Genomic DNA, 15,936 nt, shown 5'->3' on the forward strand with positions numbered 1-15,936 from the left:
GTGTCGCCCGCCCCTTGCCCACCAGGGGGCCCCCGCCGCCTCCGCCATTTTGTGCTCCGCCCCGCGCCGCCCCTCCCATCATGGCGCCGGGCCCCGCCTCACGAACCACACTTCCCGCCGGGCAGCGCGGTGGGCGCGCATGCGCAACTCGCGCCGCGAGGGGGGTTCTCGGCGTAACGCGGCCGCCTCCCCCCTCAGGTGAGCCTTGCGCGCGCCCCTAACGGTTGTCCCCGCCCCAACGGTCATCGCCTCGCCGGGGCGCTGAGGGGCCGGGGAGCGGCCGGCTGAGGGGGTGGCGGCGTTCGCCTCTAGCCCGGAGGGGTCCTCGGGACCTGACGGGCTTCGGCGGGGCGGTTTCGGGGAAAGGGTCGCCGGCTGGAGGGCGGCGTATCCCCCGTAGCAGACCCTGGTACAGGGAGCATCTGCTGGCAGTGCTTCTCCTCGACCCCAGCGATTAAATGCTGCTTATTCGCCAGTATTTGGCAGGCAAGGGCAGGAAAGAACCCCCCCCCCCCTTGCCCAACAGATTTCGTAACCTAGTTCAGCAAGGGCGATATTTTACATAACTCAGTTTATACTCATCACCTCTTAGTTGTTCTGTTTTCTTTCTTTCTTTCTTTCTTTCTTTCTTTCTTTCTTTCTTTCTTTCTTTCTTTCTTTCTTTCTTTCTTTCTTTCTTTCTTTCTTTCTTTCTTTCTTTCTTTCTTTCTTTCTTTCTTTCTTTCTTTCTTTCTTTCTTTCTTTCTTTCTTTCTTTCTTTCTTTCTTTCTTTCTTTCTTTCTTTCTTTCTTTCTTTCTTCTCTTTATAACCCTGATACACCTCTTGAAAGGAATATGACAGATCATCTGCCTTCAGCAGTTTTTGAGATGCGAGTGGTTTTCTACAACTGTGAACAATGAGACATTTCTCCTTAGAAAGAGCAGCCAGGCACTGGGACGGGTTGCCCAGGGAGGTGGTGGTGTCACTGGCCCTGGGGGTGTTCAAGAGGAGGGGTTGGACGTGGTGCTCGGGGACATGGTTTGGTGGGTGACATTGGTGGTAGGGGGGTGGCTGAACCAAATGATCTTGGAGGGCTTTTCCAGCCTTAATGATTCTGGGATTCTGTGACCAAAATTTGACCTGTTAGGAAGGGAATACATTTTACCATGTTTCTCACTTTGTAGCGCAACAAATTAGACTTCTGTTATTTTAAATCTCACATTTGAATGTGAGATAACTTCAGGAGAGACCTTAGCTTGCAATTATGTGACTGGCAGGTTGCTTCAGTAGATGATTTTTAATAAAGCCCCGCTTTAGTCTTGATGCTCTTGATGTGGGATTTTTGTTTTTGTTTCTTTATTATTTCTATTTACAGCAATAATGGTCTGGGTTTTCATTAATAAAGCGTAAATGGTTCAGACAACCTTTCGATTATACTTTTATTTATTCCTCATAGATTCTTCTCTCTTAAAGTAGCTAAGAAAGAACAATGGGAGTTCAAGGACTTTGGAAACTGCTTGAATGCACTGGAAGACCTATAAACCCAGAAACACTAGAAGGAAAAATTCTTGCTGTTGGTATCCTTTAAAAGTAAGGCTAAGGAGCCAAATTTGTGAGCACTATGGCGCTTACTTCTACATGGTCTATTGTGTTTAGCTTTTTAAAATTTTCATATTTAATTGTGACAATATTTTGATGAGTAGTTTTTATGTTTTATAATATGTGGATACTAAGACCTTTATGCTTGTTTATATTTTTTTAAAAGTAAGACTTTTCAACAAGTCTTACACAAATGCAGGATGTTTGTTAATAAATAAATGTGCCACTAGTTAGGACTAGAAGATGAACAAAATTAAAATCCTTTTGTGTAAGCTTCTCTTGATTAAATGCTGAAAAAATGTTAGAAACATGCAGATGAAGTAACCTTTCATTTATTTGTAAACATAACTGAGGAGATACTACTTGCTGTGGAGGAGTTTCAACTTTGCTCTTTGTCCAGGTGGCAGAGGCAAGGATTTATTTTTTTCCAAAGTTCACGAGTATTTGGATAACCACGGCTTCAATAGGCCAAGCCTGGAACAGCGAGCAAAAGCCACTCAGTCAAGTATGTGGGCTTTACAGAAACTGTTAATCTGATATATGTGTAGGATTGTACATTATTTCTTCTTAACCATTCTTTAAGATATTAGTATTTGGTTAAACCAAGCAATAAAGGGAGCCAGAGATCGTCATGGTAATTCCATACAAAATGCTCACCTCCTCACTCTGTTTAATCGGCTCTGCAAGTTACTGTTTTTCCGAATTCGGCCTGTCTTTGTTTTTGATGGAGAGGCACCGCTTCTGAAGAGACAGACCTTGGTATGTACCTGTGCTGGGTCATTGCAATGCAAAGTAGGATGTGTGTCTGTTGCTAATGAGTAGAATGTTCAAATCCCTTGAGTTCTGCTTATGCTTCTGAGCCATGAGGATGGAAAGGCTTGAATTACACTGCTGTGCAGATGTTCTTTGCAGTCCCAGTTTTGGTCATCTCTTGGAGCTTGCCACTTGTTCCCTTTTGATAGATACTTATTCAGGTTTGATTTGCATAGAAACCAGATTGCAGAGAAGTAGATCATGGCATAAAGCCTGTGTCTTGCTTCAGAATGGATCTGACCTTAAAAACATTTACACCCAGAAGCTGAAAACGACTCCTGAGTCCCACAGAGGACACCAACCCAGAAGGATTTATAGGATCTGAAGGCTGTGTCTCCACTGGTGTAGAGTGAGTTAGGAGTTGCTCTTAGGCTTAGCGTGCAAAATTTATAGAGTAATTTGCTTGATGTGTGTCTGTGGCATTGCGCAAAATTCTGTTAATTTCATGTTCACAGGCTAAGCGAAGATACAGGAAGGATGTGGCTGTGCGTGATTCCAGGACAACTACAGAGAAACTCTTGAAAACATTTTTGAAGAGACAAGCTATCAAAACTGCTCTTACAGGCAAAAGGTAGGAATAAAAAATTCCCAGAATGGTTTGGGCTGGAAGCGGCCTTAAAGATCATCTAATTCCAACCCCCTTGCCATGGGCAGGGACACCTCCCACCAGACCAGGTTGCCCAAAGCCCCATCTAGCCTGGCTTTGAGCACCTCCAGGAATGGAGCATCCATAGCTTCTCTGGGCAGCCTGTGCCAGTGCCTTGCCACCTTCATAGTAAGGAATTTCTTCCTTCTATGTAATCTAAATCTACCCTCTTTTAGTTTAAAGCCATTCCCCCTTGTCCCATCACTACAGTCCCTGACAAAGAGTCCCTCCCCAGCTTTCTTGTAGCCCCCTTTAGGTACTGGAAGGTCCTTTCTATACCTTTCTAAGGTATAGAAAGGTATTTCCAAGGTACAAATTTCCAAGGTATATTTCTATACCTTTCCATGTGCCTTAGCTTAGTTTCCAGGAGAATCTGCTCCATGATCTTGCTGGGCACAGAGGAGAGACCAGCTGGCCTGTAGTTCCATGGGTATTCCTTTTTTCCCTTTTAAAAATGGGGGTTATGTTTCCCTCTGCCAGTTTTTTTTTCCTCTTGTTTAGAAGTGGCTGGTAAATTTTATGTATCTATTAATTGCTTGTTTTTTTTTTTTCGTTTTTTTTTTTTTCCTCTAAGCAGTGAAGTTTTGCCCAGTATAACACAAGTTCGGAGAGAAGAAATTGATGATATATATGTATTGCCTTCTTTAGAGAATGAAGAGAAGAACAGGTAGGTAGAACTAAGAAAAATAGATAAAATGGTTGAAATAAACTGAGATAAGAGTATAGAAGTGTTGCTGAAAGACCTTTGACCCATGTGATTCCATAATATATAAAGAATATTTATGTTTTATTTCAGTTTCTTTTTGGACAAATAGGATTTTAACTGTGGATTCAGAAGCCTTCTAATTATTTGTTAGAAAATAACTAACAGAACAGGCTTTCAGCCCGCAGATTAGTTTTCTTCTCGGAATTCATGTTTAGGGCTGAAAGTGCTATCTCACTTTCAGTGACTACTATGTGACTAAATGAACCCAACTGTTCAAGTTGGGGTAGCTCGTGTGTGGCAGCTGGGTTCTGGTCTGTGTCCCCTCATTTAGTAGTGTAGACATGTTGAGCAAAATTAGACTTTGTATGTACTTGTCAAATTTGTGACATCTTAAATAAGTCTAAGTGGAAACTTATCCATTAGATTACTCTTTGCACAGTTTGTGTATTCCTTATATACTTTCATATAATTTAAATGCTGACCAAATAAGAATCAGTTAATTATTTAAATCCAGACTAACATAATTTTTGCTTTTTAACTGAGAGAAGTCTGCCTTCTTGCCTTCTGTTTGTATCTTTTTGAACTTTATTTATATTTATATTTGTTTGCATGTGTATAGTTTGCTGTTGTGTGTGAATTTTTCTATGTGTCAGTGAAGGGAAGACTAATGGCCTCTTATAAGTATTTCATTTACCTAGGGAAATATCTACATTTCTTTTGTGATTTTCAGCTCAGAGGAGGAAGACGAAAAAGAATGGGAAGTGAGAATGAGCCAAAAAAAGATATTGCAGGTAAATGCATTCTAATTCCTTTGTTATTGACAGCTATCCTGTGTTTACATGCTCTGTTTAAAAAAAAAAAAAAAAAGTGTTTGGGTTTGGAGGTCTTATTAAAGCATTACTGATAAAGCACATGAGTTAATTTTAAGGATGCCTTGTTTTCCTGCTAATCAGAAAATGCAAATGAAATTTTCTTCTCTAGAATGCAGCAGAATAGGATTTTTTTAATGTGTTTTCTGGGTATGTGAAGAAGAATTTTTTTTTTGTAATGACAATAACGGAATGTGTACATTTCATGAAATGTGTGCAAATGAAATAAGACAGAATACTTAGCAGAATTTGCATAGTTCTCCTGGTATGAATTGATGTTGAAACACTGGTCTTTGAGTTTTCACAGATAAATTCTGTATTCCTTTCTGATGCATTGATCTCAGGGGAAGAGGTGAAAAGAAATATATCATTTAAGCAGAATGCATAATCATCAGTGACATTATTTTTTCTTTCATCCAAATAGAAAACAAAAATAAAAAATCATTTTGTGAATATGATTAATGTTTGAAGTAGTTTGCAAAAAAGAAAACCTCTTTGGAATGATAAAATCAGACTTGCTGAGGCTGTAATACTTGTTTATGTGATTCATAGTAAATATCTTCTTATAAAAAGAACAAAGCCAGGCTTTTAAGTTGTAACCTATGGAGTGTGTGTCAATAATTAGGTAAGTATTTGGTGTTCTAGTTTTTTCTTTACTTTTTTTTTTTTCCCCACGGTATAGGAAATAGCAGCAAAGGTCTTATAGTGTTTTTTTTTTTCATTTTGAAATAATAATGGAAATATTTCATTGTTATTTATGGGTGTTAATTCAAAATAAATATGTTTCTTTTTCCATTTTTATAGGAAGAATTATTTGAAAACCCTCATTCTGTAGATATTGAATCAGAAGATTTTAACAAGCTGCCTCCAGAAATAAAACATGAGATCTTGACTGATATGAAAGAATTTACAAAACGAAAAAGAACATTGTTTGAAGCAATGCCAGAGGTGATACTTTTTAGAGTATTTTTAGAATAGTTTTGAGTCATTAGAATGGAGCTATTGCCATTAATGCAGATGAAGACTGCATAAGGGTATCACAACTGCAGAGCTTTATTCCCAAGCCTATTTAATGAGAGATGTTATGTTGAGGGAGAAAGAAAAACAACAAGGTAATAACTCCTAACACATCCTTCCCATGTGTGCATTCAGTGTCCTATCTCTTGATTTCTACTAAAATTGGCAGAGCTAATTCAGTTTGGCAAGAATGAATAAATCATGCTGTGCCTCATGCCTCAACAGCATTACTCCCAACGTTCCAAGTGCAAGAACAAATTACTAATGTGGATAAATCAAGCAGAATGAACACAGTTTGAATTCCAAACCCTCAGGTTGTTAGGGAAGCTGGCAGCTGGGAAAAGACCTTCATAGCTGTAACTCAGGCAGATGTGATACTAAAGCCGTTCAGAGACAGAGAACCCTACAGTGCTTACTTCTAGATCAGCTATTCAGAGCACAGTTATTTTTTTTTTTAAAGTCCAGTAACTGTCAGATGAAATGATAGCTTGTGCCTAAGTGTACGCTAAGGAGCATCTAGTGGTGGGCAACATCTTAAAACCAACCACGTATGGATTCTGTGAAAATTGTGTTGCTTTAAGATGGGGACCAGGCCCATTAGCCAGCTAACATTTGTTGGTCACACCACTTATGTCTTGTGTTTAGCCAGTATTCAAAACTATTTATCTTTTAGACTTCTAATGTGTGTTATGATGCTAATAGCACTGTTGCTTGAGAGTGCAGCAGTCGACAAAAGACAAATGTTATCTGCGTAAAGCAAATAGGAAAATATTTCTATTAAAAGGCTCTCCCGAGCATGGTAAGTGCGCTTGCATAAAGGTACAGCTGGTGGCATTATATTTAAATTTACTTGGATTATTATTATTATTTTTAAGGAGTCCAGTGACTTTTCCCAGTACCAGCTTAGGGGTTTGCTTAAGAAAAGCAACCTCAATCGGTGCATAGAAATTGTAGAAAAAGAATTGAATCAACAGCACTCTGGTCAAATCCAAGAACAGTATGAAAATGAAGGTGGTTTTGTGAAAGAAGTGGAATCTAGAAGGGTAATTTCTGAAGACACTTCTCACTATATCTTAATAAAAGGTATGTCAGGACTTCATTTTATAAAATCTCTTATTTCCTGTGTGCAGTCTGCAGCCGTTAATTTTAAGAAAAACACTGAATATTGTTTACATGTGTATGTATGAAATTTGCAGTACTGTTAGCTATAATCGTGATCTGAATTGTGATAATTGTGATCAGCAAATGTAGAAAATTAGTTTATTAACTTTCAAATGAACTTTTTCCTTGTGTAAGATGGAATGCAGTCTTTTACAAAAATGTTTCTTTTCAGGTATTCAAGCAAAAGAAGCTACTAGTAGAGACTTGGAAACTACTGCAGGACCCTCATCAAAAAAGCCTGAATTTACAAAGTTGAATAAAATTAATGAATCTCCTGCAAATGCAGAAGTAGTTGCATCTGACAAGTTGCAGACAGAGAAAGATAAAAATGTAGTAACAGCACCACCCTCTCCCCGGACTTTGCTTGCTATCCAGGCAGCTATGGCAGAAAGCAGCTCAGAAGAAGAACTGGGGTACAAAGATGAAGGACGCTTGAACGTTGTCCCATCTATAACAGAGGAAGGCAGTGTGTCTCCAAGAACATTACGGGCAATTCAGCGAGCTCTGCATGATGATGATGATGAAGAGGAGGAAGTTGTTACTGTTAGAACTGATAGAGTGCTAACAGAAAGGTCAGAAGTGAAGGATTTTCTGCTTAGTAGCTCCGATGAGGAAGATCAGGTCCCTGAAGTACGGGAGGATAAAGAAACACCTACGTCTGCAATTCATTCATCAACCCAAGTGATTATGCAAGATGCTGAATTTGGACAAAAGAGTCAGGAGTTGGAAAAAAATCAAATTACACACAAGGGCACCAGTATATCCACAGCTGAAAATTATTCCTGTGTTGATGATGCTAGAAAAGAAAAAGAAGACAAAGAAGAAAATGATTCAAAAATGGACTTAAATTCTTTGGAAAACAAGGATACAAACTTGTGCATTCAGAAGCCAAGCTATTCCCCTGCAGAAAATAGTATAGGGTCTTTGATTCACAATGAAACAGCAGACCTTTCTGAAACTGAGGAAAACTTGAAAACTTCTAAAAATATAGAGGAAGTAATTTTACAAACAGGAGAGAATGTATCTGAGGTACAAAAGGAAATCAATTTTTTTCCAGCAGCAGAAGGTCCTAAAGAGGAAAGAGAAGGGATATCACAGTCTGAAGACAGCGATTCTGATGGTATGTGCTTTTTTAATCATATAAAAAGATAAGAAAATATGACCTTGTTTTATTTGAAGTCAATTTAAACTTCTCTTTTAACAAATGGTTTAAAACACATCCATTCCTGCATATATATGGATTGGAGAAAAAAAATCTGAGCTGTATTTTTTCCCTTGGTCTTATGCTGTTTTGTTGAAACCTGAGTATACAATATGGAGGAGGAGGACAGCATGCTGTTCTGTACCTTGAATGTAATTAACTGGTGTACAGAATGGTCAACTATTTGGTTTCCATAGTTTTGCAATCCTTATTTCTGTTTATTGCATTTAGCAAAACAAAACCAAGGAGTTTATTTTCCTTTTATAGGAAGCTTTATTGAAGTGGATGCTGAAATCAGTAATGAGGGTGATTCACCTACTAAATATGATGAGAGACTGGGTGAAAAACCAGCACTTTCAGAAATGGAGAAGGACAAACAAGATGTTGTCACACAGGACTTGCAGGAATCTGATGGAGCGCAGCTGACAAACAGTCAGAATGCTGAACAAGAAAATGATGGTAAAGATGCAGCAGATGAGTGGCAAGACATCAGTTTGGTAACTCCTCGTTATTTGTTTTGAGCTGGCAATGAAGTGCTCTGTCCCCAAATACTTTTTAAGGAAAACCATTGGGCAACTCTTTACTGTTTCATTACTTTCATATATTCATTTTAATTTTATGGGGGCTGATTTTTGCTTAAAGATTACAGTTAACCATAATCTCTCTGAAATTGTAGGGAAACTGTAAGGTTTTAGCACTCTGATAAGAAGAAGCCTTATCTATCGTCTTGTAACTTACTGCATTAGAGAAACTGACAACTTCCTAGTATGAATTAATGGAGCATACATCTATGGTATTAGAATAATGATAACTGTGGACTTAGGTGTCCTTAGGCAAAGTACGTAGTAAAGTACTAAATTGTTGAAATGTCCAAAATCTTGTTTTGTTTTTCAGGAAGAACTAGAAGAATTAGAAGATGACCTTTCTGTTGAGCAGGATGTGCTTCAAGCTCAAAAACAGCAGCAGGAGCGTGTTGCTTCTTCTGTAACAGGACAGATGTTCTTGGAAAGCCAGGTAGTATTTGTTGAATCATTTTGATATGATGTATCAAAAAGATTCACAGTTGAATATTTTCTTAAAAGCTGTGCGTTGTTTCTTTAGTTATGGGTCACCTTTTCTTACTCTTAGAAGCTTGTTTTCTTCCATCTGCTTGATTTTAAATATTGAAAATATGGAGATTAAACTTCAATTCCAACAATTTTAAATAAATACTATAACACAATAAAATAATATTAAAGTTATGAGTAAATCAATATATTTTTAAATATCAGCTTTTTAAGGTTGTGCCAGATTGATCTTTTTAAAGAATCTCACCAGTAATACCTGTGTAAACTTGTAACCTCTGTTAGAGTATTAACATAGAAAAGACAATCCAGTCTACTTGAAGAACTACTTGAAATACAGTGTAAGTTAATGCAGCTGTAATTCAGTTGACTAGCATTAGTCTACTAGTCTACTACATCCTTTGTATGAGATATTTAACTGAGGTTAAACAATGTATTCCATAAAAGCAGATTGTGTAAAATGTATCAAAATACATGTGTATCAAACCACCCTCCAGAGGATGACTAGTCTGCCTGCTTTTAGTTAGCAGATAGATGTATTTCTCATAGGCCTTCCAACTATTTTCTGAGCTAAGGTGATGACTAATTTTATTTTATTTTATATTATTTTTACCTCCATTTTTCCTCTTGGAGTCCACATAACTGCTAATGCGTGGACTTTTCTCCATGGCAAAGTAGGGGTTGTGGAAAATACAACACTTGAGCTTGTCTGTGTAATTAATACAGGAGATTCTCAAACTCTGCAGCAATAGTGTGATCAAGTGGTGCACTATCTTCCTCAGATGAGTAAGTGGGATTTCTGCTTTGACTTAACCGTACATAGTGCTCTTTTGTTGAAATTAAGATTTGCTGTGAAATATTAAATACCTCCCAAGTGTGAATCTAGCAGTTTTGAGTCATGTAGAAAAACATTAAAATTTCATTTTTCAGATGAAATATTAACTGCTTTGCCTCCTTACAGGAGCTCCTCCGTCTGTTTGGCATTCCATACATCGAAGCTCCAATGGAAGCGGAGGCACAGTGTGCAATACTGGACCTCACTGACCAGACCTCTGGGACAATCACTGATGATAGTGATGTTTGGTTATTTGGTGCACGGCATGTTTATAAAAATTTCTTCAGTCAAAACAAATATGTGGAATATTATCAGTACATTGATTTTCAGAACCAGCTAGGTAAGGCTCAGCAATTCATCTGTTAGATACAGTCTTTGATAGGACAGCTTTGCCACGTATCTTTTTGAAGTTGAATTCCCAATGTTGAAATTCCTACATAACAGTTGTATAAAACGCCTGTTCTTTGGAAAGGCTCTAAAGAAATTCAATTGGGTTGCTGTTTTTAATGCATGATGCAAATTCAGTTGACCCCTCTGAATCTGCAGCTGCCTGGTACACCTGCATTTAATACGGTGAATTAGTGTCATGATCAGTCAAGGCTGGAGGCGCGAACTACAGTGCCAGGTTCTGAGTAAATGTCAGTATGACTTTTCTCATGTGGGAAAATTGTATTCTGATGTCATCGGATTTGTAATATTCTGCAAAGGGAAGTTTATTTTGGGCATACTGACATGTAACGATTAAAAAAGGCTCCAGTGTAATTATATGCTCTGTGAAAAGTTTTTTTTTTTTTAGTTAGTATTGACAGCTTTTTCTTCTGATTGTACTTGTACCTATCTGATCAAATTGCTGCTAATTATATTGAACTGTTAAACTTCAGTGTTGCACAAAGTAGATTGAGGAAAATATGAGCCAACTTTTGCATTTTTTTTTATGTCTTGTTTAAGCAGGACTCAGTTAAATTCAGCTTTGACATTTTTGGGATATGGTCTTTGAGATAATATTTTAATGCCTTCAGCATGTAAAATTCCTCATTTTTTATGTGTTGAAAAATGTTTTTGATTTATTTTCCCAGCAAACTGAATGAATCTTTCCCTACTTACTTTAGGTATGGCACTGTAGTTTACTTGGAAAGAAGTTCTGCAGAAGCACATGATTTTTAGCTGCTATTAATGTTAGAAACCAGAGATGTTATTTATTGAAAAACAGTCATCATCTGTCTTCATGTCACATTCCTCTGCAGTCTTTTGCTACTATTCCTTTTCTATGCATTAAACAGTTCTTGCCTGACAGTTAGTGAGTATTCTGACTGGCATTCTGATGGGAGCTTAGACACACGTTCCTTCTTTTCTCCATAGCAATATTTATTTTTGATGTAAACTCCTGAAGCTAGTCACTGCGAATTAGTCTGGTTGCCTCAGATCTTATAATGTACCAAGAAGAAGAGGTCAACTGAGTTCTTTCTTCTTTCTAGCTGTTTCTGAGGCTCTTTTGGTCTGTTGGAGTAACTGCAGTAGCATAGAACAAATGACTTCCAGTTTGGGAGCACTTTCAAGAAGCAGAGGTGTTAATATTGTAGACTAGAATTCAAAACTGAGGATTTTAATGTTTTTATTGCTGATTCAGGAGTTGCTAAATTCAGGTCGGCACTAGATGAGAACAGGACAGTAACTGGAGAAATATAAGTAAAATATTACCCCTTAGCTCTTGAATACCATAGGGGAAATCTGGATTTCTGCACTGTAATGCATTGATTTTGGCAAGATGTGCTAAACTATGCTAAGCTAGCAAATACAACTATGGTGCCTGAGCTTGCAGTAGCATATTGACACTGCTCCAGAATATAATTTAGCAAATCCTGATGTTAATACATCTGCATTTCTTTTGTTGTTTGTCTTACAAATTAAAAAAAAATAATTCTGGAAGAGAATGGATGCAGCATGCACTGGTTATATTTGGTTTACTGTCTTTCACAGGGTTGGATCGAAACAAGTTAATTAATCTGGCGTACTTGCTTGGAAGTGACTACACTGAGGGCATCCCAAATGTTGGCTTTGTAACAGCGATGGAGATCTTAAATGAATTTCCTGGGCGTGGATTGGAACCTCTCCTAAAATTCGCGTATGCTTTGTTTTATTTTTTTCATGTTTGTCTATAAAATTAATGTTAGTAAATACACTTTGCTGCTGCTTAAGCATTCAGCAAAACATATGAGCATCGTTAAGGATGCTAAGTTAACTATAAAATATGTGACTCCTTGTATCGGTATTTGAAATGGCAGGTAAATAAAATATATTGATACAGCAGTTACCACAAGACTAATGAAGATAATAGAACAGCTTTAGAACTGCGCAACTGCCTCTGAGTTCATTGCAGAGCTGGATCCCTAGTGGAGTGGAGGTTGTTTCTCCCTGAGTATGTGAGAAGGTGCTGTAGCTTGCTCATAGAGAAAAGAGACTTGATGAGTGAGGAATGGATGACCTGGAAAGAGACAGACAGGTAGGCTGTGGGGAAGAACAAGGTTTGAAGACTGACAAGCCAACTGTATTGGCAATCATGAAGATGATTAGAAGTCCTTTTTATTTGTATTTTTTCCAAAAAAATCCAAAAATGATTGTAACATGTGGTATGTCCTTCCCAAATCAGGCTGAATTTGAGCCCTTCTGTTTAGCTGCTTAGGGGGAATCCAGGTGATGTTTGCTACACTGGCTGGCAGTGGCTCTATTGGCTGTATATGTTTTGTCCTTTCTGCTTTCAGATATATGTCCCTTTGGCCATTTTTATTTGAAAATTACCTACCTCATGTCATGCAGTAACTGAAGTAGGGAGTCTGATTAAAGCCATTTAAGTTAGCATGGATGCTCTTGACATTCCAAGCTACATTTTATAGGGACAAATGAATGTTTTCCTCTGTTTTTCAGTGAATGGTGGCAGGAGGCTCAAAAAAATAAAAAAATGAGATCTAATCCACATGATACCAAAGTCAAGAAGAAGTTGCGGGATCTACAGCTTTCTTCAGGTTTCCCAAATCCAGCAGTGGCAGAAGCATACCTGAAGCCTGTGGTGGATGAAAGAAGGGGTTCGTTCACCTGGGGGAAGCCTGATGTAGAGCAGATCAGAGAATATCCTTTTACTATAAGACAAGAATTGTTAGCTAAAAGTATCCAGATTAAAGTTCATAGGGATAGGTAGTGACTCGTTAGCAGTGTGCCAAATTCTTAACATCTCATTGGTGTGATGGGCCTCCTTGCCCCCGCTGTGTGTGCTCTCATACACTGATACCATCTTTGGAATTGAAAAGAATGTAGCTATACATGTATGGCATTTGAGGCTGCACTGCCCTCCTGCTTCACTTTGAATCCGGTCTCATAGCGGGGCTGAGCAGCTTGTTGTGACATTACGCTTCTGTAACTGTCCGTCTTTCACACGTGAGTTTCAAAACCTAGTTATTTATTGCATTCCTTGCAGTAACGTCTATTTCTTGCACTGGTCGCGGCTTGAGCTGCAGTGAATTGTTGAAAAGTAGATGGCAATGTGTGCAGAACTAATAATGTTTTAAACAGTAAATGAAAATTTCAGGGTGTGCAAATGTACAAGTAGTTTATTTACAGGTATTGTATTTTATAGCAGTACTGCATAGCCAAAATGAGCTTTTTATTCCTGGAGGCACACTTTTGGTAGTGCTAATAAACACTGATGACAAACAGAGATGTAATGGCATGATGAACACACATCACATAATATTAGAATCATCCACATAAGTTGAGCTTAATAACTTGAGGCATTTTCTTTGTTTTTGTAGTAGTAAAAATATTGACATAGAGTAGCCTTCCTCCAGACATGGGTTAATCGAGGAATTTTTATTTTGTGTTTACAAAACAGCAGCAATAACCATTTTTAATGTTCCTTAACTTTCTGCACGTTCTGTAAAGATCACTTTGGCTGGACTAGGACAAAGATAGATGAAGTCCTTTTGCCTGTGATGAAACAGCTGAACTTGCAGCAGGTAAAGTATAGAACTCTGTATAGCTTAAGCCTAGTTGGAAAATTGGAAGAGATGCATTTTAAAATGAACAGCAAGGCTTTAATCTATAAAATACATTTCTTGGAAGCTGGAATTTGACCATATTTTTATCTTTTTGTAAATATATATGAATATAGATTATATAAACCAGTAAACAGTTCTCTAGACTTTGTTTCTTTATGATTTGGGTGTACTGTGTGGCACTCTATGTAATTTCAGAGGTTATAATTGTAGTAGTTGGTTTACAAATCGGTAATCTATCAAGCAGCTTCTTCAAGTCCAAGTTGCTGTTTGCTCCAGATATAGCTGGAACTACAAGTACCTCAAGTACCTTTTGTGCTTTAAAAGACTGTGTGTTGTCTCTTAAAATGATTTATAAAAATGCCCCTAAGACTTTGGTAAAGTGAAATGGACCATTGGGTACCATACCAATCCTTTAAGGAGAAATACAGACTAAACCATTGGCCAAGAGCCCACTTATAATATTACTCAACTTTACAAATAAATATACTGTCAGCTTTCATACAACTTAAAAGTGGTGCGTACTGTGCAACTCTAAAAGTTATTTGCAGAACTGATTAACTAAGCTAGGATTCTTTTCTCCTTTTGCTACCAACAAGATGTAGCCTACACAAGTCCCCTAGGCTGTCTCTAGTCAGAGGCTTGAAAGGTACCACAACACTGTCATTAGATCCATACATTTTTAGGTTGACTGGAACAACCTTTGGAAGTGTCTGTCTCCTTAGCTGATTTTAGGGACTGGTAGAGGACTGGTATAGTCTATACAGCAAGCCTGGCTGTAGCTGAGAAACCAGATCCATTGTGTGCAACTGCTTCTAGTTCTACTCTCAATCTCTCTACTGTAGCAGCATGTGTTAGAATGAGTTCAAGTCCAACGGCAGCATTTTGTTGTACTGACATATGCAGATGTGAAGTGTTAGCAGTATTTGTTAGTAAATGTTGTGTTGTTTTAACAGCTTGCATTTAAGGATGTGTTTGCAAGGATGTACTGCAAAGATTCTCTGCGTTAGGGTTGAAAATAGCAATGTATATCTAACCATAATCACATACACAATGTTAATAAAAATTTCACTGGAGTTTGCCCATAGTTCCTATGAAGGTTCTTATTGCATAATTTATTATAAAAGTACAAGTATTACTATAATAATACATCTTACCCACATGCATTACTGATTTCATTAGTCATTTATCCTGCTTTAATTTATGATGCTTTATGGTATGTCTTAGGTAACAACTGAATTCCTGTCACAAAACATCCAAAGCTGCTTCACTGTTTTATTTTTGTTAGACTCAGCTTCGGATTGATTCATTCTTCAGACAAGCACAGCGTGAAAAACAAGCTATTAAAAGTCAGAGACTACGCAGAGCTGTGACTTGTCTGAAGAGAAAGGAAAAAGAAGAAGAAGCTGATGAAATTCGGGAAGCTACTGCTGTTATGGAGAAAGAACTTAAACAGCATGAGAAAAAGAAAGGGGGAAGTACTTCAGGCTGCTCAAATCATCAAGCCATGGCAACAGAAATCCAAAGTGGAAAGAGAAGGAAGCGTTCAGATTTCAGAAAGGAACCTTTATTTGGAGGCGGTTTTGTTGGGAATTTGCATCTCTCAGAAACTTCTAGTGACTCCTCAGCAGAGGAATTGGAAAGCAGAGATTTAGATGAGAGCAAAAGGAGGAAAATTACCTCTGAAGTAGAGACAACAGACCATAAAGAGAAAAAGGGGTACAGTAGCTCAAGTGGTGAGGATGAAGAACTGGGAAACCTGATCATGGTGACTGCCAAATCTGTGTTTGAGGGCAGAAAACAGAAACCACGGAATAAGAGAGGAAAAAAAAAGAAAAAGCCTTAAAGAAAAAAAGTCTTAAAGATAGACTGTGTATGTGTTTTTTATGACTTAAACTCTGTAAGTATTCTAATGAATTTGTATGTAAAAAAATAAATTATTCATCTGCAATTGTCATGTATTGTTTTGTGTCTGGAATTTAAATAGGAGGGATTTTAA

General features: G+C 37.9%; 1 protein-coding gene across 5 annotated transcripts; it reads left to right on the forward strand.

Moving 5' to 3' along the window:
- Positions 1-59: 59 nt before the first annotated feature.
- On the forward strand, positions 60-15,888 carry ERCC5 (ERCC excision repair 5, endonuclease). 5 transcript variants are annotated; one of them, XM_068678028.1, is made up of 16 exons: positions 60-198; positions 1,437-1,557; positions 2,163-2,338; positions 2,848-2,963; positions 3,616-3,705; positions 4,475-4,535; positions 5,418-5,561; positions 6,506-6,713; positions 6,964-7,911; positions 8,260-8,489; positions 8,887-9,006; positions 10,018-10,231; positions 11,869-12,013; positions 12,814-13,015; positions 13,815-13,898; positions 15,226-15,888. In XM_068678028.1, the coding sequence occupies exons 2-16, from the start codon at positions 1,470-1,472 to the stop codon at positions 15,781-15,783; spliced, it is 3,384 nt and encodes a 1,127-aa protein (XP_068534129.1). In that variant the 5' UTR covers positions 60-198; positions 1,437-1,469; the 3' UTR covers positions 15,784-15,888. The 5 variants fall into 5 exon arrangements, with proteins under 5 accessions (XP_068534129.1, XP_068534105.1, XP_068534115.1 ...); XM_068678004.1 differs by having other exon boundaries at positions 88-198; positions 1,457-1,557; positions 3,613-3,705; XM_068678014.1 differs by having other exon boundaries at positions 145-198; positions 1,454-1,557; positions 3,613-3,705.
- Positions 15,889-15,936: the final 48 nt, after the last annotated feature.

The sequence above is a fragment of the Anas acuta genome, chromosome 1 (assembly GCF_963932015.1).
Source record: "Anas acuta chromosome 1, bAnaAcu1.1, whole genome shotgun sequence".
Lineage (NCBI taxonomy): Eukaryota > Metazoa > Chordata > Aves > Anseriformes > Anatidae > Anas > Anas acuta.

Coding starts and splice junctions, on each gene's coding strand:
- ERCC5 (XM_068678004.1), top strand. CDS start 1,470: ATGGGAGTTCAAGGACTTTGGAAACTGCTTGAATGCACTGGAAGACCT. Junction 10,232..11,868: donor TGATTTTCAGAACCAGCTAG/GTAAGGCTCAGC, acceptor TGTCTTTCACAG/GGTTGGATCGAAACAAGTTA. Junction 13,016..13,814: donor ATGTAGAGCAGATCAGAGAA/TATCCTTTTACT, acceptor ACTTTCTGCACG/TTCTGTAAAGATCACTTTGG.